Below are 21695 nucleotides of genomic sequence, written 5' to 3'. Positions count from 1 at the left end.
CTGTCGTCTGCTACATCATTTGAAATCAGGAATTGATTGCCCGTGCCAAAAAAAACCCCGTGTAAAAATTTCGAGTCGATCGTTGCATAACAACGCAATTATTGCCAAAAGGTTAAACTCCTTTTGGTGGCCTCTTATACAATCTTTGATATCTGAAGTCGATTGTCCGTCTCTGAAAACTACCGTGTGCAAATTTTCATCCCAATCCGATGTTTAATAACGACGATATTTCAAAAATATTGTAAGGTTAATATGGACGACCCTTTTGCCGGTCCCTTACGCTGATCGTCGACGATTGATCGTCCCTCAAAATGTATAATAACGACAAAATCACAAAAACAGTGAATAGTTAATATGGACGACCCCTTAGGCCGACCCCTGATTTTAATTTGGATAAGTGAATTCAATTGTTTGTCCCAAATAACCCCATATGTGCCAATTTTCAAACCAACCCGATGTATAAAAACAGCAAGATGACTAAGATATTGAAAACTTAATATAGAAAAAACATCATTTCTTAGGAAGCTTGAATAGATTTGGCCTAATAGTTTTATCTTCAAAAGATTAAACTGCTTTTTTATCTTTTCCATCCCTTATCTAATGAAAATATCTGTTGAAGATTATCCCACTTTTCAATATGGATGATTTTGTTGAGCATGTTGAAAACTCACTTTGCATGTTTTCAACTGCATGTGTGTATTTTTTTCGCTTTTCAATTTCGCACTGTTTAATTTAGTTTACCTTAAATGTTGGAAGTTCTACTAATAGCTTTTTGAAGTTATCGAAGACAAATAATTTCGAAAACACCATTTCTGTCTTATGAAAAAGGTTTTTTTTAGTTCTGTTTTTTTTTTCATGGGCACAAACATCCCAATAATAGATGGTAGAATCGACCACATTGGTCATCAATGATAACTTAGAAGTTAGAAATTGGTCAGTGAAATCGAATTGGATAAAACTCAAAAACCTCAAATTTTATTATCTTATCAATTTTCTAATCCCCCATCAAAATTCCAATTGAAGCATTAAAATCGCAGCCTTGAACTTATAAACTCTGAATCTATTTTTTTTTTCTCTATGAGGAATTCCAAAAATATAAAAATGGTTGACCTTCAAAGCCCCCCAGCAGCGGTAAAGAGCACTTTGAAAGCCACTACCATTCTAGTAAATATATTCCTAACAGGCTAGTTGTATTTTTCAATCAAAATGTAGGCTTATAATTGTATCCAAATATCTCGTACCGGTAGCATGTGCTTTGAACAGTAGAAGGTACAAAAAACACCCGCCAAAATTTCCACTTTCAAATTTTTAATGCTCAGCAAGCTTCGATTTGCTATCCAGTACATGTGAGCTCTGGATGGTCGTTTCTATTAGCTTGCCATGGTGATGGTGAAAATAATCCCGCCAACGAAACGAACGGAAACGAAAGTCGGTTCACAAAATGGGTGCCATGACTTTTGGTTCGGGGGAATAAAACCGTTGTTGTATGGACGACCGCCTTCAAAAGGGGTCATTCGAAAATCTAAAAACATTTTTCATCATTCCTTGTCCTAATGAGCACCCATGCCAAATTTCAGCTCTCTAGCTCTTAAGGCAGCTGAGCCTATTGAAGACAAACATACAAACGAACAAACGGAAATGACTTTTTATATATATAGAAGATTAAAGTTAGCTATTTTCAAGGAATCTAGAGGACAAATTCCAAGTTTATTTATACTGACAATTAGCAACCGTTTTCATTTTGGTGAAACTTAAGCCAAATCATTCTCTCGCTCGCGTATGACGTTTTTAAGCCTGCATTGACGAACCTCATCATCTACCTTTCCACTTACAATACAATATACTTGATGAGTTTGTTTTTCGATTAGCTAGTTTTAAATGCAAAAAAAAAAATTTCCTATAGATTCCTTGAAAATAGCTAACTTTAATCACTTATAAAGCTACAAAATAAACAACTTAACGTTATAAACTTCATGTTTTTATAACGTTGAAACCTGCCTGATTCAAATGCAACCAAAAAATGAACCGAACTCAACCGAACTAGAAAGATACAGGTGTTCGAAAACAGCTATTTTTTCTTAGTTTTTCCGATTTAACTCGTTTCAATCTAAATATTTTTATTAAGTGAGTTCCACAAAACTCTTTGATTTTAAGTGACTCAAAACTCTTTCAAACATATCTTGCTCGAATAAGCTCGGCCTGGAAAGATATCGTTAAAATACTGAAAATTTTGATAAAAAAATATTTTTTTATTTTGAACCTTTCTAACTTTTTTGGGTTAGCTTCTACGATGTTGACATTTTCAACAAAATTGCTACATTTTTTACAATCTAAAAACTTGCCAAGGACATAAGTGCTCTAAAATGAAAAATACAAAAAATAATTTTTCTATCTCACTGCTAGGTGATTTAATCATTTTTATCAAAAGCTCATTTTAAAGTGCTTTGAATGTAGGTAAAATGTCCCGAAGACACTATGGGTCTAAAACGCTCCGTTTTGGCGTAAACAATTTTGATCACCTTTTTACATCGTTTTCCCCTGTGTGCTGCGGTTCAAATTTAAAATTTTCAATGAAATTTTCAAAAGTAACAATCTTGGCTCAGAACTGATGCCAAAACCATCAAAAACGTATTCCAGGTTAAGAATTCGGCTAAAGTTTTTCAAAGTTGTCTCACATGTTGATTTAAATTGAGTTATTAATATTTTTGATTTTGTATACAGTTTAAGATTTTCGATTTTCAATTCCAATCATTAGCAAAAATAAGAAATAAATATCTTACATGTAATTTTATCTCGCATTTTCAACAAAATTTGATTCATGATTTCCAAAACGCAGAAACCATCCAGAGTTTTTGTTTCATAATCATATTCAAAGCATGATTCTTATGCAGAATTCCAAAATAATAAATCTTGTAAATGGCGATCCAGAAATATAGATCATCTATTGAAATTTTTACTTGAATTAAATACTGATTGAAACCCAAAAATTCAAACAGATTCAAAATTAAAACTTTGAATGCCGGCTCAAAATTCAGAATAAATATTGAAAATCAAAGATCGGATTCAGCTGGTAAATGAATATTAAAATCGAGATAAAAATTTCAAGTATTCGTTGAAGAAGCCAAAAGAACAAGATTGCAGACTTTAAATTTGGATTGTTTTTTTAGTTTTAAAATTTTAAAACCACAAATATGAAGTAGAATTGAAGTTTATTTTTCAAGTTTTGTTTTTTTTAAAAAGTCTGAATTTGAAACAACGAATTTTAACTATGAGTTCTACTATTATTTTTTAACTAAGTATACTGAAAATCACTTTTATTGTGAAATCAGGCACTAAATCCTAAAATGAAATTCAAAAAATCTCAGAAAAACAGTTTTTTAGTAATGCTCCCAATATGACATTTTTAAAAAATAAAAAAAGTACTTGTACTTACATTATATCGGACTGCGTCACATTAATTTGAAATCTCTTTTTTGCATATTAAAGGTGAATGAGTTTGCTATCGATCATCTGAACTTCATTTCTGCGTATGATCAACAGTATTGTTGATCTTTGTAAAGTTGTGATTGAAAAAAAATAATTAAAAAAAGGCAAATTTTGAGAAAAAAGGTTTTATTGACAGGTTTGGACTCGATTGTAACATTTTCTTAAACCTGATTTTCTATGGATCGAAAAAATCAATTCAAAACAAAGATTTTAAGTTGTTAAAGCTATGATCATTTAGTATTCGGACACTTCACTTCGGTGATAGCTATATTACTAAAGATTGGATATGCAAAACTTCAGTAGCGTTGTGCTGGTTATGACTATCTTGTCTATTTTTGTCAGATTTATAAGTACACGTGTGTTTGAGATATTTATGTTTCAAAAATACATGGTAAATATAATTTTGCACAAATTTGCGCCTTTTCCGCCCCAAAATTTCTTCATTGTCGACTTGAAAACTCATGAAATGTTGATTCTTTCTGATTTTTTTTTTGGACCAAACGGTTAAGAAGTATAAGGAGCCACTCTAGGATCCACACGAAGTTCAAACCAAGCATCAGAGTGGAACCCTTGATCTTAAATATGGTAAAAAGTCTATGATTATTTAGGAAAACTGAATGCAGACCCCTTAAATAATGCAATAAATCCATTTCAAGCAGGCAAAAATTAATGCCTAACTAGTAGACACCATGTATGTAAATAACTAGTAGGGTGATTTGCCAATCGTTGCACAGCTAAGCACATGATTTTGGTGTTTATGCTGTATTTTAGTCATTTCAACCAAATTCACTCGATTTTTTTTGTCGATGCACTCATACAGGATTGGTCAACAAGATCCAAAAGTTCAAGTGTTTGAAAAAAGTGACATAAAAATTTAAAAAATCATTTAAAACAGCTTGTCTGTGCCCAATAGTTGCACAGGCAAATTTGGTGTCGTGCATAATGTTGTCCGATTTTTTCCAATGGTTGCACATTTAAAAAATCAGTCACCATGAGGTCGAATAGGCTGATATTTGTTACGAAAGCTTATTTTGAGAACTTCTAGTTCAAATGCAATCTAATTTTTAGACGGCCCCTTCTAAGGGGGGGAGGGGGAGGGGGGTCTTCCATATAAACCGTCCAATGCACTTTCCAATTCCAATTCGGCCAAAAAAAAACACAAAGCCGCCGGTTTGAGTGTCTGGAATAGCATTTATCACACGTGAAGTTTTCTCAGAAACTCAAATCCACCTCTTAATTTACCCGAAGCCATTTGAGTGGAGTGTTATTTAACTTAATTTACCCAGTGTTGAGCTTTTTTCTTTATATGTCCTACCAACATAAAATTTTATGTCTTTCAAATCCCATAGAATGAACTGAAAAGTATTTAATGCTTAATTTTTAAGTGGCTATTAACAGGTGAAAAGATAAGAGAACGTGATCTGTTTTGCCCCCTTTTACCCCTATGAAGAAGATGCGATTTTATAAAACAAATGTTTTAGAACTCACTTGAAAGTCGATCGATTTTTACATAATGAATCTAAATTTAAAACTTTAAAATGGACACAACCATGCCCAAAGTTTCAAATCGTTTGACTGATTTATGCTCATGATATACAATTTCGTATAAGATTTTTTTTTTTCGAAAAGTTAATTGATTTAAACTTCTTTTTCATATTTGAGTTTATTTGTAATTAATGTAACCTCTGTAGCATTTCATCAATTTTCAGGAAACAATCACATCACATAGAAATGCTTCCCAAGAGTTGTCCGGCTGAAAAACTGTTTTGGATCAAATTAAGTTTCACAAAGCTATGACTGTTTAATTTTCTGGATGATAAGGGCCAAATAAAGCTACACATAGATGTCTCCAGTGACGGCAACTCGACGACAGATTCGAATTCCTGAGAAAATTGCACGTTAGATAAGTAATATTTCGGGTCTTCCAACCTTCGACTTCTGCTTTTTTGGGATTGAGGGTCGTAGTTTTCCTCATGTACAATATTCTGACAATATTAATAACAATATCAAGGGGATCGTTGTTGACATGGAATAAAATTCTTTTAGATATTTCGTCACGAAATTGGAGAAACAGATTTTTTCAGAACAGCTTTTAGATTCTTTGCATAAAATGTTGAGTAAATGGTCGGGATAAAGGATTTCAAAATAAATCTGATAAAAAAGTAGTTTCTCAAAGCCAATGCAGTTGAGTTGACTTTGACACTTTCCAGACAATGCAAATTGCCCGACTTTCATACATACATAAGTTTTTTGAACGAGTTTAATAATTTCAACACTTCATTTGCTTTACGGATTTTACGGTAGAAAAATAAACTTATGGATATATAAAGTGTTTTTCAATTATTGAATTAATTATTAAAAATCAACATTGAGTGCATAAAATGTGAAAATTCTGAGTGGAAAATAAATAATTGAAGCACAGAATTTACTAGAATTACTAGTTAAACATAAATATCCACTTATTCAGAAAAAAAACATGTAATATCAATAGACAATTCGAGTTGTTTTGCATGTAGTCAATGAACGTGTTTAATTTTGTATGACAATTTGTATGCAAGAAGAAATTTTCGCATATACAAGAAATTCAAATAAGTTTGAAATGAAATTGGTTTGAAGTTATTGATTTTGCCCATTCTTAAGATTAATTGTTTGCCAGTATAAGAAGAAGCAAAGTATTTCATGAAAAAAGTTATAACCATTGTGAAATAAAAAATCGTAATCCATTGAAAAGTATTGTAAAATGGCAGGATTTGCTTTCAGAAGCTTTCAATAATTTCATGACATGTTTTTGCGAAAGTTTTAAATCATCACACTTATTGGCTGTGCAAAGCAGTATAATGCGATTCTTATTTTCATCTGGTTAACCAGCTTTCAAGTTAGCTGTCAAAACACTAAAATTAAAAAATATTTACATATTTTGAATTTTTTGTATGACAACGAATATCATCTCTGGGGTACAAGTTAGGTTTAGTTTTTGTTCACATGCAATGTATTGCAAGAACCAAGAAATATTTTAAAAATACAAAATTATGTTTTTTGAACTTTCAGTACGTCTCTGATGGATTTTGAATGAAAATTTTGATTTTTCCGTACAAGCCGCCTTACTAATTAAAAAAACACGTTGTTATAATTCAGGACTTAATCAATCGCTTCCAAAATTTTTAATGCTTTTTTTAGCTGTTAAAACAACCAAACAAAGTTATTGGAGGCAAACGAATTAATAAATTTGAAATTTCCAAACCAATTTTGCAGCGGAATTATGTACAACAATGGGGCAGGAGGAGATTGAGCGGACTAATTGTTGCACGATCCAACATATTTTCTGGTTAAGTATGGATTATAATTTTTTTTTCAAAATAATGGTGTTAAAATTGTCCAACAAACGTTTCGTATAGAAAACTGATACGAAAGATGAAAGAAAAAAAAATTAAAATAAATACGATTTTTCCATTAATTAATTGTTGCAAATTTGTTACTTTATGAAACGAAAAGTTATTGCGGTTCAAATATTACGGCCAAGTTTTTTTTTTCAATCACAACTTCACAAATATCAACAATACTGTTGATCATAAGAAAAAATGAAGTTCAAATGATTGATAAAAAAATTGTTCACCTTTAATATGCAAAAAATAGATTTCAAATATTTGTAATGCAGTCCAAGATATTTTAATATAAGTTAGCACAAGTACATTTTTAATATTTTCAAAATCTCATATTTGGAGCATAACTCAAAAACTGTTTTAATGAGATTTTTTTAATTTTCATTTTCAGATTCAGGGCCTGATTTTACATCAAACATTTGGCCAAGTTCACGATTTTTTTTTTAATTTTGTAATCTAGTGTTTCTAATGAAATTTATTTGCTTATTAAGAAACATACAATTTTCACGTTAAAAACTTCATGAAATTTCATATTTTCTCGGCTCATTGTTTAACGTTGTTAATATTTTAGTCAAATTTAAAACTGAAATCTTAAATTTCGATCAATTACAAGAATTTTGTTACTTAAAGGTTCATTAAAAAAAATAGCTTACCATTTTAACGATGTTAGAACGTATTTTCAAAAGTTAAGATTTAATACGAAGCTACCTGACGTTAAAGTATTAAAAAATTAATAAACAAATGGAACAAAATACTTTTTTTTTTCATTAATGAAGTGTTTGAACAGAAACATCATTGATAAAAATCAAGGACAAAAATTTCCTCCATGAGGCGGTTCTTCCTACGGCCCTGTGCTTAAGTACATAATTTTTATCCAATTCATTTCCACGATAATTCTATGAAATTAAAATTTAAACATTTAAGCCCGTATAAGAATAGTTTCTTTGTGATAGACACATTCAATTTACGTGAATTTCTATTGGGTCAACGCGATGTACAATGGGAAATTAGGACACAAAATCTTAAGAAATTCGAAGCCGCAGGGCACAGAGTTGTACTTTTCTGTTTTGAAAAGTTCCCTGAAATTCAATTCCACCAGAGCCGTCTGAGTTGAGTATTATTGGATCTTATTTACCCAGAAATGAGTTTTTTCATATGAAATTGTTACGATAGTTGTATTGAAGGACTGTGATATATGAAACAAAGAAAAAATAATTTTTAAAATGACGTTTTATTTTTATTTTCACAAAGAAAACTTTAAACAGATATAAAATAAATTACAATCCATAGTTGGGAATATATTAGTTTATAAAACTCTGAATTTAGGTCAAAAAACAAAAGGTACAATCTTGCGTTTTCTTTCAAAACCGATCATCGATTGACAATATTTCTAATTATTTTATGACACAATATTTTCAAAAACCACTTTTTTTGTTGCTGTTCTGATCTGCTCTTAAATCTTTATTTTTTTTTTTTTTTGGGAGTTAATCTGACCTTTTATTAGACAGAGAAGTTTACAGAAAATTATGAATGTACATGATGAAGTTGTCTAATTTAAGTAAGTTGGATTGGATTTTGTATTTGCCCTTGACAAACCTTTGTTTCTTTTAATATTTGTAAGTGTTCTTTTTGTCTTACTGTTTTTGCCTAACTTTGTTATATTCAATGAATATGGCACAATTATTCGCCTTAAGAATAACTTAAGCTCCATTCGCTCCAATTGGGTTTTGCTATTGATTGATTCTGGATACCGCACCAGACTTAGGATGTCGAAATCCACCCTGGAAACATCCTCTGATTAAAATAGAAAACAATATCTTTTTGACACTCTTCAGGAAGGAAAGCTGAATTTAATTTTTGTTGACACAAAACGTTTCCTGTCGTCAACTTGAGGATTGATTCCATTAAAAAGACAAATTTAGAATGATATTTCATTTAAACTGTATCGATTTGAATGATGCTTCGAAAGACATGGCTACAAAAATCAGTTTTATGTTGACAAGGGGAGTTGTTTGTTTGCAAATGAAACATTAATTGTCAACAGGAATTCATTTCACTTAAGAAATCTAGGATCTGAACAATCCTATTGATAATGGAAATAAAATAAGAAATTATCATAGTCAAGCATCAACCAGCCAACGATTTTTTGGATAAAAAACTCATACTTCTGTTCGAGGTATCGAGAGAATTCTAATTCCAAGAAATCCTAAAGATCAACCAGTAGTAGTAAAATTAAGCTCCTATCAATAACCCTTCTGAGCTGCGATTTTACTTTTATTTTCAAATTCAGTTCATCGTATCCAACAGTACCTGGATTAGGTTGGGAATAAGAAAAATCTTGTATACAGTATCTATTCGTTTCTTGAAGATTGATGCTGACGCTGAAACTTTTCCAATGTGGGAAATGAAAGGAGGAAAAAAGCGCCCGGCTCCAAAGAAATTCAACCAACCACAAATTCCGTGGAAAGCACCTTCAAAGTTGGTCCTTTTTTTCCCCAGAGACCCTTGGCTTAGCCACACAAAACTCTCCACCACTTATTCAAACGTAACTCTCCTGCCGGTTCTTGTCCAGCATAATGATGCCCCCGCCATTTGGTCGATGCTCGATGGTTAATCTCGTTACGTAGGGATTTCGAACCACTGGAGCCGGTGTGGGAACAACCGTAACAATCTGATCCGATTCCTGGAAAGCTGAAGCGGAACCAGAAGAAGGTGCTGATCCCGCTTGACCTCGGCTCTCGTTCAAACGGCGCTGCAGGCAGCTCAGGTCCCGGAAATGTTCACTTCGATCGTCCAGCAGCTGCGGATGGCGTCCTACCCGGGCAAAGATGGGGACAATCGTCGATTCGAGCAGCTCGTCATGACCGCTGATGGCTCCACTCGCCAGAAGTCGGATAAGCACCTGCAGGATGTGCCGGATGGTTTTCCGCTGGGCTTCCGCCTCAACCCGACTCTGCTCCTCCCCAGGTCTCGCGTAGAACTTTTGGTTGAAAGTTCCGGTCAGGAAATGGATCAGCGGCCGGCTGTTGGCCAGGTGATGGTGGCACTTTTTGTTCGAGGACATGTTGAACAGCATCGCGGTGATTTGTTCCTGTCAAAGAGATAACAAGGGAAAAAAGCGGAATTAATTGATTTGTTCTTTGGGGGACTGGTGCACATTTCAAAATATTTGAACGTTTTGGAATTTCAACTCTGAGTTGTTTTTAATTTTAATATAAATTAATTCTAGAAATTTAAAGGAACATCTTTTTGACCTTACTTATTTTCTTTGACAATTGATATGAACGACTGATTGTTTAATCTTTGGTTTGTTAAACATATTGAATCAATCCCACGCGAGTGCCACTTTTGGCACTCCAAATAGTTTTGAATCGACTGATCCTGGGGGCATTGGAGAAAGTTTCTTAATGTGTAACAATTGGCTCTGAAATGTAACAAAGTAAAGCACAAGATCATGATTTAAATTTTAAATTAAAGCTCTGGAAGAGAGAAAAAACTCTTGTGTAAGGGAACAATTTTACTAAATAACCTGAAGTTTTTTTTTCAAAACCATAATAACAATGGTAAAACTTAAGCAGTTCAAAATCGTCTTATAATCGATAAAATTGCATTGTGTCTGGATTCCAAATGAAATCAACCTTCAAATGAATAAAAGTCTGAGGAGTAAGAAACAAAACTTAATCTGGCAACTCAGAAAAATGATTTTTACAGGTTGTACAGATTTGATTTTATTTTAAAGATTTTCCACTCCACTCCATTAAAATAACCAGATCTTAAAAAAATTATCCCTAATCGCCCTAATCCCATTTTTTTCTCGCAACGTTACGTTTTCAAGTAATAATTTGACTGAAAACCTCTCATACTGCATGTCAGGGCCGTTGGAAGAACCGACTTTACCGACTTTTACCGATTTTTACATATGATTTTTTGCCCAACAATGCATGAGTACAAAAAATTTAAACAAATTATATTTGTAACTAGGGTAGAAGCACTAGTTATTGAACAGGTACCAGATATTGAACACTAGTGAAACATTAACCGATTAAAACAATAATATACAGTAGAAAAATGAATCAAAATTCGTTGTGCCACTGTTGAAGCATTTTCTACCTCTCTTCAAATTTTTATCAAGAATCTCGGACTCTTAAAGCCAGAATCCCCGAAACTTGAATATGTGGTCAAATTTTGGCATGGTTTTTCGACTGGATTAAGAAAACAGCCTATTTTTGATTAAGGGAAAAATTGGATAAAAGACAAATAAACGTCTAAGATAATGATATGAGTGGTTTTAACTAAGTCTTTTTAAATGATTTCTGGAAGAGTGGCAGCCTTTATAATCCTAAATTTCTTAAAATTTAACAAATTAAAGTGTTCAATCATTGGATCACAGAAAACGCCAATATTTCAATTATTGAACGTTCAATCTTGCAGTACTCGTTTCGTAAAGAAAGGCATGTACCACTTATTGAACAAACATCGGTTGGTGTTTAGAAATGTAAACAAACTGTTTCTCGGTACGCTATCAAATTTCATCAGAAAAACCTTTCGTTATTATTTATTGGCCACAAATGTGTTGAATCCCAAAGATGGTGTTCAATATATAGTGTTCTTACCCTATATGATTAAAAGTTTAAATTTTTCGTATTAAATCCTAACCTTATAAAATTGGTCGTATACCTCGAAGGTAAGCTAAATTCATCGATGGTCAAAATGATTGAATTTGTTTATGAGTCTAGTAGATCAAACTTAGTTGGTTTGAGCATAAAATAAGCATTTTTTAGAAGAGCCTTCCATTTCTTAAAAAAAAAAACTTATTCTTTACTCAATCAAACAAACCCAATCTTCCAAACTGTTTTGTAAATTCAGTGACGGTAACCTTCGATGAAAATTAATCAAATTAAAAAGTAAGGGAAAAAATCTGATTTTTGGATCACTTTACTTGATGCAAACTTAAACCAAATCAATGATTATAGTTTGAAATTTGGCTTTGGAAAAAATTTAATATTAACGCATTGCGGACCAAATACGAGATACCTCGTTTTTTTTTTGCTTGCCGTTAATATGCTCCATTAAAAAGCGTAATTCAAAAGTTATGAATCTAATAATGAAACCTCATTCTACAATTTAAACACAACACTCCCCGTAACTCAAATGAATTGAATTAGCAGAACTTTGTCTGTTGATCTCTGAAATATAAAATGCCGAATTTTGGTGTCTGACTGTTTAGATTTTCTAGCGGTTATTAATGTGTTGATAATGTTAAGCAATAGACCGAAAAAAATATAGATTTTTTTTGCTGATTTTTAAGGTGAAGATCAGGTACATGTCTCTTTAACAACAATTTTTTCATAAAGAATCGATTCCATTATGAAAATCCTGTGGTTTATTTTTTAAAAGAAAATTTGGGTTTTTCGCAATACACAAAGAACTCAACTTCTTCGTTTTATTTGTGTTTTTCAGCTGAATTGTGTTTATAAAAATTTGAAAAAACTTTGAAATCTGGAAATTGAATTGACAAGCAATCTTAAGAGTATCTTGAATTTCTGGACAAATTATGTTGATTGTAAAATTCATTTTGAAGCTTAATCTTTTTCTGAATTTTGAATCTGCATCCTGAATCTAAATGATGAACCTAAATTCAAAAATTGCGCTTTGAATCTTTATCCGAATTTCCAAACCATTCCTGAAACGTACAAAAAATACGATTTTTATGAGCCAAGGTTTAAAGCCTCGTTCATGAATCTATTATTTTAATTCTGTAGTTCAGGTTTAATCTAAGTTCACAATTTAAATTGTTTATTTTTAATCTTTAATGGGAATCTGAATTTCAATATGGGATTGCCATTTCGAAGCTTTTAATTTTTGAATTTTGTATAAGCATTGTGTTTAAGAACTTTAATTGTGAATATAAAACCTTTTTTATCTTTTTTTCATATTCGGATAACTATTATCAAAATATTGAAAATGCAGATGATCTCGAAAAACTTAATTTAAATTTGATATGAAATGCTAAACCAAATTTGCATTTCATTTCTTATTTCTTATGATTATTCGGACTGAAAATCAAAAAGCCTGAACAGAATTCAGAATACGAAATATGAAAATAGGAAAAAAGTTTCGTTTATGTGAATTATGGAATCTCAACCACCGAAATGATTTAAGATTGTTTAATATTGTATGTTCAGATCTGCATTTCTATGAACAGATGAGAAAATAATAAAAAAGTGTAACAGAATCACTTTAGGTCTAAGATACTTCATTTTACGACACTGTTTGACGTTCACAAATTGAAACTGATTTTTTATTTTAAATTTCCAATTGCAATTCAACAAACTTTTTGTATTGAAAGTGAGTCTTAACCCTTAAAAACACTACCTCGTTATTGGAATGGGGTTTTTTTTTTAAACAATGTAACTAAACAAGTTCAAAAATTGAAATTAACCATTTCAACTTCAGAATTTACTCATCAAATACTAACAGCTCATGTTTTGAAATAAATTTTGGAAAAAGGTAAAAATCATTTAAAAGGTTTTGCACTTTGCTGTCAAAACAGTAAAATACTACAAATATTTTATAAATTAAGATTTCAAATCAATTAACAACATACCCGAAAACTGATTACTTGCGAAAAAAGTTATAGAAGTTATTCTTTATGTTTAATTTTACCAATTCTGTAAAATACAGGAATTTTAACGTTTTTTTTAAAGAATACATTGAATTTTAAATAATTTAAAACAAAGTCAAATCGGTTTGCAGGCTTCAATAATTTTACCTAATAGAATAAAACCTTTTATTCAACTTTTTTGGTAAAAACTTGTGATGATATTTTTAAACTTTTTAAACATTGTAAAATTATTCTTTTTTAGATCACTATTTCTCTGAAATAAGAATATCTAGGCAAAACTACAAAATTTCAAACATTGAAAAGTATCGAAAAGTGATACCTGTGAGCACCGAATTCAATGTCGGCAAACCACGTTGGATAAATTTACGACTGGCGCTGAAAAAATCTACTTTTTAAAACTTGCTGCATATATTAACAATTTTGAGTTTAAAAAGGTTTGTTGAAGCATCAGTTATCAAGATTCATTTCAGTCAAATGTGTTTTTAAACTTCTAAATTCCATATTACCAAAACTAGAACTGATAGACAAAATCTGTTGAATGATTCGAGTTCAGGACCATCTTCTACCAAAATCTTCTAAATCAGTTATTAAAACATAGACCCAAAAATCCTTTCCCTAGAGCTATCCATTGAATTTCAAAAATATGTTTTTGATATGATTAATAATTAAATGAAATGTTTGAAAACTTGTCATTTTCATCTGCATATTTTGTACTTTTTTTGAAACAAATTTTTTTTTTCAATAAGTTTGTATATGTTTTTTGTGTTCTGTAACCAAAATCTTCTTGGAAGTCCATAAATCGTAACATTGATTGTTTGTATCTTTTCTCCTTTTAAGGACACGAGATTTCAATTTACGGCGATGAATTATTCTGAGCTTGACATTTTAAACTATTTCTAAAACTGAGATTGAAAATTTACTAGTTGAATTTGTAAATTAATTTGAAAAATCAATAAAAGCCATTCAGGAAAAAGCATTGATTTGAAACTTTAATTCTGATTTATTTATTATCGCATCAGTAAAATTTATCATTTTTCGGGTTTTTGTGATGGTTACAAATAAAAAAAAACGGTTTCAGAAATCAATTTTCGTATTTACTGTTCATTTTTGGTATTGTTATTATTTCTAGCAAAAATTGAATTTTTAAAATCCTCCATTGTTAAAATCCTCTATAAATAAACAAAATAGAATAGAAAATCCTCCATCCCTTATGGTCGGGTTTTTTGCACGGGGCTGATTCAACCAACACCGAATTCAATCCATTGCAATTATTTCGAAATTCAGACATTTTAAACCGAATAAAAAAAACCCCTTTGAGTCCAAAACCTACCTATAGAAGGGGTTTACTAAAATCGGTAGAAAAATAACCAAAGCTAATCATCATTTGTGCTCTTTACTTCAAAAACTCTTGCAAATGAGGTATCAATCATGAAACAAAATGTTAACTCACTTTTTGCGCAGAATGTTTCAAATCTCGTTAATCTAGCAATCAATTCCTTTGGCAACTGTTTGACAAACAGTTATCGAAGGCATAATACAGCTTAGAAAAGCTTAAAGTTTTGTATCCAGATCACAGAAAATGGGAAAAACCGTTGTATTATTTTGATGCCAACTGACATAAAACTGCTTAAAACGTCGAAATCTGGTGTTACTCCGAAAACAAATTATTTTGAAAAAATCGATTTTAAAATTTCAAAAATCACCAAAGAAATTCAGAAATTCGGATTTTTAGTTTATATGCCGAATGACTTAGAAATGCATGAAACGTTGAGATCTGGTGCAATCTAGGAAAAAATGTTTGGCAAAATTCGACCCTCCTGGACTAAAGGGTGGAAAATTGCTGGTTTTCCGGAATACGGTTGAGACCCAGAGAGTCGATTTTTAAGCAATTTTTTTTTTCGAGATAACTCGTCATGTCGACGTTTCAAGCATTTTTAAGTCATTTGGTATTAAAATTTAAATTTTGATCTTCCGAATTTCCTTTGACAAACCTCCTTCACCCCCTTCCCCCGTTCTTTGGTTCTATTTGAAATTTTAATGTCAATTTTTGTCAAAAAAAATCTCGAGATAACACCAGATTTTGACGTTTTATGCATTTTTAAGTAAGTTGGCATCAAAATTAAAATTTCGATTTATTCGATTTCCTTTGGTAATTTTGGAGGGTAAAAAAACCAAAACTATGAGCGCAAATTAAATCCAATTGAGCTGAAAATTTGCATTGGTCAGTTTTTTGGGCCAATCTACAAAATGTAAAAGGTCGGTTTTCGAAATTCGACATGACACATTTGGCTCAAACCCTAATGTACCTACGTGTATGATAAATGATGATGATAAGTTGAAATATCTCAACATATTAACAACAATTATTTGGAAATGCAGCTATGAGACAGTCTTAATATGTTTTAAACTTTGCAATGAAATGGTTAAAGCGTGTAAAAACTACAACCAAAAAGTAATGAAAATAAAAATGGTAAAAAAATGTCTTCAATAATAAAGATGCTCATAGAACAAACGTGTTTTGTTGTTGTTATTTTGTGAGAATTCAAGATCTGTAATCACATTTTATAATAGTTATTTGTTGCCCTTTCCTCTAAAAGCTTTGCAGACTTCCAGGATCTGGCTCAACTAAAATGTCACTTTTAAATGTTCAATATTATTTTGGACATTAAGAAAAAAACGACCTAATCTTGAGTCTAGGATTATGTAAAGCGTAGTTCTTTTAGAAATGGGACAGTTACGAATGCGTGTATCTCAAAAACCATTCGTTTGATCGAAATACTTTCTTTGAAGAAAATGAAGGTAATGTTATGATATTCCATGAAAAAATTTCAAAAAAATTATTTATAGTTTTTTCTTAGAGAAATTTCTGTTTTATTCTTGGTATCTCCCATTGGCCGGCGCACACTTTTTTCAGTCATGGTATTGATCAGTTTTTCCAACTTATACTTCGTCAAATCTATATTTTAGATGGCTTCACCCTCCTTCTTCAATTTCTGATACTTTTTGATCCAATACTTCTCTTTTAAAAGAAACTGGAAGCATTTTAGTGGATACAGTAGTTTCGATATGAACAAATTTGATTATTTTCGACCACATTTTTGAACGTTTTTAATGGAATTTCTCCTGGAAAAATCTGACAATAACGAAGTAAAACCATCATAAGATGTTATAATAAGATAAAATCGGTTAGTATAAATCGTAGGTTGCGGGTGGAACATACAAGATTACTCTTTTTTGGCTTTTAATAACAGCGAAAACCAAAGTTTCGTTTTGAAAATTTTTGTTTTTTTTTTCGCAGGAGAAGAATTCTAGCAAATCATTATAATTTGATACAGAATAACCAGCAAATACATACTTTAATATACTCGGGATCTTGCAACGAGCAGACATGGTTAGGATTCAAACGCTGGAATTTATTTAAAATAGGGTATTTCATAAGTTTTGTCGTTCATCAGAAATCATCTGTCCCATAGCTTCGGTACCGGCTATACAGCTTACGAGCTCTGGAACTAGCAAAAAATGGTTGTTTGAGGTTGGGTTTGAATGAGTTATCATTAGGCAACACTTTCAGCTTATCGGAGAAAATTGTTTTAGACATTTCAGCGATCTACCCTTAGTTTTTCGTTTTTTGAAAATTAAAAATACTAGTATGAGACTTGACTTCCCAGATTACCCTCAACCGTAGTTGCCGATCTTGTGCTTCACTCCAATGCTTGATTTGAACTTTGTGGACATTATTGACGGTGTTTACATACTTATTCACCACAAAAACTCAGTAATTCTTTGAATAATCAACGGTTTTGTCAGCTAACAATTGGATAATGACGAATTTTAATGGAAACTGTGCAAAATTATTTTTTTCTTTTTCTCTTGCATCGTACATAATTCAAAAACGCGTCAATTTAAAATTTTGAAAAAAATAGGTCGAATAGTACTTTTTACAGGCAACAAAACGCTGTCCAAATTTTGAATATCCGATATCTAGTAAACGAGCTATTAGCAAATGAAAGTGTCCCATTTCTAAAAGAACTAAGCTTTATTTACAGAAAATATAAATTTAATAAATTTTTAAAGTATTTTAAGCCTCAAAAGCTGTGATACAAATAGCTTATTTAACACTAGAAGGACCGGCAAATTGAATATACCTATTCGGACCGTGACCAGTCAAAATGACTGGTAAAGGGGAAATTTTTTATATCAAAATATTTTAAACTTTTTTCTTTTGAAATTGTTTTGTTATTTATTCGATATCATTTTTGTTATAAAATGGAAATATTTTTTCACCATGGGTGCACGGAATCACCTCAATTTGGCATAGTTGACGAATGCGTGTATGTCATAAAATGAGTATGTCAAATAATTATCAAAAAATCAAAACACATTATCAATCTAATTGTAAAATCATGTTAGATGGCTATGGGTATTGACTATGGGTGCACGGTTTCACTTCAGTTTTGTTTTAGTAGATATTTTCTAGCATCCATCGCTCTGAAATTTTTTAACACGTTGCCTATAAATTATACCTGATATTGTAGGTTTTGAAGCATATTTTTTCTATAAGTAGAGCAATTTACCATGGGTGCACGGATTCACCGCTGTTCATCCAAAATCAATTTTTTTACATGCTAAAGGTAAAGAATAAAAACTTTTATAGATTCAAATAAAAATGTGTGTTATATACATGGTTTTTCACTATGAGTGTACGGATTCACCGCGATTTAATCAAATATTGAAATTTTTGCAAATTCAAAAAAAAGCATTTTTACAAATCTTAACTAAACCAAAGTCGAAACCATGTCTTTGATGTTCAGACATAATGATTTCAATAACGATTTTTATTTAAAGTTCCGTTTTTTCAATCCTGGAAAAGAAATATTAAAATTTTATCTTGAAATAATAAATTTATTTATTTATTATTACAAAACAGGTTTCTGCAATCGTACATTTATCTGATAAGATCTGAACAACATCCAAGAAATTGGAAAACGGTTGCCATGGACCGAGTGAGTTTTAGGGATTATATGCATCAAGTTATGTAGTGCGACGGAAAACAATGAAAATAAAAATAATGAATCAACAATGTCAAATGTAGACGTTGATTTGTTTTTCCTTAAAAGCTTTTTGATTGACAAATATTTCATTTCAAATACCTATCATATCAAACTCAAAAATATGTTGTGTTCTGAAGAAAATTGAAAACTATTTCACTCTTTATAATATGCAACGGCGAATTTGCAGCCATTCCGTGCACCCATGTTGGAATATCCGCATCCGATGTGGTCTATCAGATAGGCTGGCGCGAGTCTGGTCTAGGTATGCCAGGCGTACTGGGATCGATTCCTTGTATCGGCAAGAAAATTCTTGGGTTCAAACCCCATAAGTTGCCGACAGGTAAGATGTGTTTCCTCTTAAAATAAGAATGTTTAATCAGTTGCCAGCTGGCCAGGTATATACACGGGTACCGGAATACCTGTAAGTGAACTTCCATTGGAAATTTGTCGAGCCTAATAATCTAAGAATGCATGTGAATACATACTTGGGCAGAAACTGCGGTGAATCCGTGCACCCATGGTGGATAACCAACATATAAGAATATATCGTGCACCCATGTTGAAATATCATTTAAATTATTCAGTTTCATTGCTGATGTCTTCAAATTTGAATAAATAAGCACTCAATTCATAATAATTTTACTCATTCTAGTTTAGTATAAATCATATTGATCACCCAAAACTACTCGATTACTCGAATGGAAATGTGTTAAATCTAACATAACTTTTACAAATCTTGATGAAATTTCGCCAAATTTTGACAGAAAGTTCGATTATAGTTGAGCAACAAAACAGACCAAAAAAATTGGGAGTCAAGTGCTTGGAGCGCCACACAGTGGCCGATCCGAGAACTTTTTCTTCACATCTTCACGACTTCGCATCGAAAATCAATAATTTCATAACGAATGACACACTTCTGCCCACCATAAATCAACTAGGACTCATTGTCTTGAATGTAGCTTGCAAATGAAACCAAAAGCAAGCGAAAAAAATTTATCTTGTTTGAGTTATAGGGTTGTGAATTTTACCAGTCATTTTGACTGGTCACGGTCCGAGTGTCCATGGCGAAATTTTTCTCGCTTACTAAAAGAGCTAGTGAAATAAAAAATACACAGTTTTGTAGAGATTCAAAATTCATGAAAAGTCGTATTTTTTGCGAATTTTTAAAGCGAAGTTTGCAAAAGATATTCAACAAACAAAGTGTCCAACCAGTCATTTTGACTGGTGCGGTCTTTCTAGTGTTAAGGAATAAAGCACAGTTTTTAAAGAGCTTCTAAGGCTTTGGAACATTTTGGAAATAAAGCATATCGATACAAATTTTGGGCTTCGATTTTAAGCACCGTTGCATGAACATATATGATATATATGAATGCTTTGCTACTAAACACTCTACTGCATGGACCAAAATTGTCGTAAACGGAAATAACTTTATGGACCTTTTCCAAGCAATTAATGACGAAAAACAAAATATGCTTTTCCATATTTCTGATTGTTAAACGAAACGGTAAAGTTGAGTCAGTCCAGAAGCGGTTCCTGAGATAGGCGCTTCCAAAATTATCCATGGAATGAACCTCAGCGACTTCTCTCCTACCATGACTGATGTGGAATCCTGAACATCGAATTTATCGGTTCACGTGCTGTGCTGCTTCGTCGTCTGCTTAATATAATTTTGGAAGATGACCCATTTGACATCTCTTGCAGATTTTTAAACCAAGTATATGTGTGTTTTGATTTTAAAATAAGTAGGGATAGTTTTATGCTTAGTTTAAGTAACCAGTCTGTATGATATTGAGTTTTCAAAGACCGTGAACAATAAATAAACAATAATAAACAATAATTTAAAGTGTTATAATTGCTTATTAAATTTTTGATGCATTTGAATTTTCTAAAATTTGTTTACAGTACCTACTGTATTAAGCTCAAAATGTGAAAAACCTGATAGACAGCGTTTAATGACATTTTGATTAAATTCAATTGAGCATAGTACAATATTGTTTTTTTTCTGAGTACGTTCATTGACGCAGCATCCCACAGGACCACTAGGAATTTCAGCTAAAACGAACCATGTGGGTGTCAAATCACGTTGCATCATCGCATCGGATCAGATCATCGAACGTTTGACCACAATCCCAATCACTGGGGACCAGGTGCAGCACCGAACGGCTTCACAGACAATCATTTTGTCAACTGCTGCAGATTGTATTGATGAAAAGTTATTGATGCTTCAAAATGCTTGCGTTGGTTCCGTAGAAATCTGTCATCCCACCTCTCCGAATCAAAACGGCAGATAGTGATACCAAAGTAAACGTCATGGCTTTCAATCTTTGAGCTGTGTCGGGTGTTCGCCATAATTATCGAAGGCAACGCAAACAACTCCGGAGGGAAATTAATTCACATTAAGGTTTGAAGAAGCCCCACCCTCGCACATATTGGAGAGGAAGCTGCTTCAACTAGCTTAGGACGATGTCATCCCATGATTGAAGGTACCCACATTGTACCTATTTACTGGCTGCCACACCATGATGGACGGGTTTCGTTACAGATGGCAGGATAATGGTGATTGAAAACTATCGATTCATGGCTCAGCCCGATCGGCGACAGCAGCAGAACAATCCTTCTATGTCCTAGTTATACAATAAGGATGAATGAAGACAGTATAATGTATAATGTAGAACCGACCTCCAAGATTGAATGACAGATGCTTGGACTTGAGTTAGCGCTTATCTTTTTGGAACCAGAACTATTAGGTTATCAATTATTTAAATCAATTTGATCAATTCTCATGAAATTTATAAAATTAATCACAAATTTCTTAGGAATATGTGTAATATAGTATTCATCAGCCTCTTGTTCTGATATCCACTAATTATAATAATGTAAACTTACGAAGGTATCCGTAATCCAAATTTCTCTACCAAAATCCGGCTTTGTCTACCCACAGGTGTTTAAAATTTAACGTATTCCGGGGAATCCAGAACTAGTGGTTAGCAACTTGCGGCTCTTTAGCTAACCCTCTAGAACCCATTTTGTTTCGCTGAAAAATTCACAGAAGCTTAGTTTTATGAATACAAACAACTTTTGTTTACAAAAAACTTTAAGGATGAGAAACGTTTTTAGATTAATTTGCATAAATTGCTTAACTTCAGGAGCAAA

General features: G+C 32.0%; 1 protein-coding gene across 2 annotated transcripts in view; it reads right to left on the bottom strand.

The window, feature by feature from the left end:
• Positions 1-8096: 8096 nt before the first annotated feature.
• The window catches only part of LOC129746597 (uncharacterized), an 81547-nt gene continuing 67948 nt past the window's right edge, over positions 8097-21695 (bottom strand). For both annotated transcript variants that reach the window (XM_055740333.1, XM_055740334.1), the window contains one exon: positions 8097-9957. In XM_055740333.1, coding sequence (XP_055596308.1) covers positions 9406-9957 — 552 coding nt within the window. In that variant the 3' untranslated portion in view covers positions 8097-9405. The remainder of the gene's footprint in view (positions 9958-21695) is intronic.

The sequence above is a fragment of the Uranotaenia lowii genome, chromosome 2, assembly GCF_029784155.1.
Source record: "Uranotaenia lowii strain MFRU-FL chromosome 2, ASM2978415v1, whole genome shotgun sequence".
In the NCBI taxonomy this organism is placed as follows: Eukaryota; Metazoa; Arthropoda; class Insecta; order Diptera; family Culicidae; genus Uranotaenia; species Uranotaenia lowii.
The sequence above is the reverse complement of the archived record's forward strand: the minus strand, read 5'-3'. Positions and strand labels throughout refer to the sequence as shown.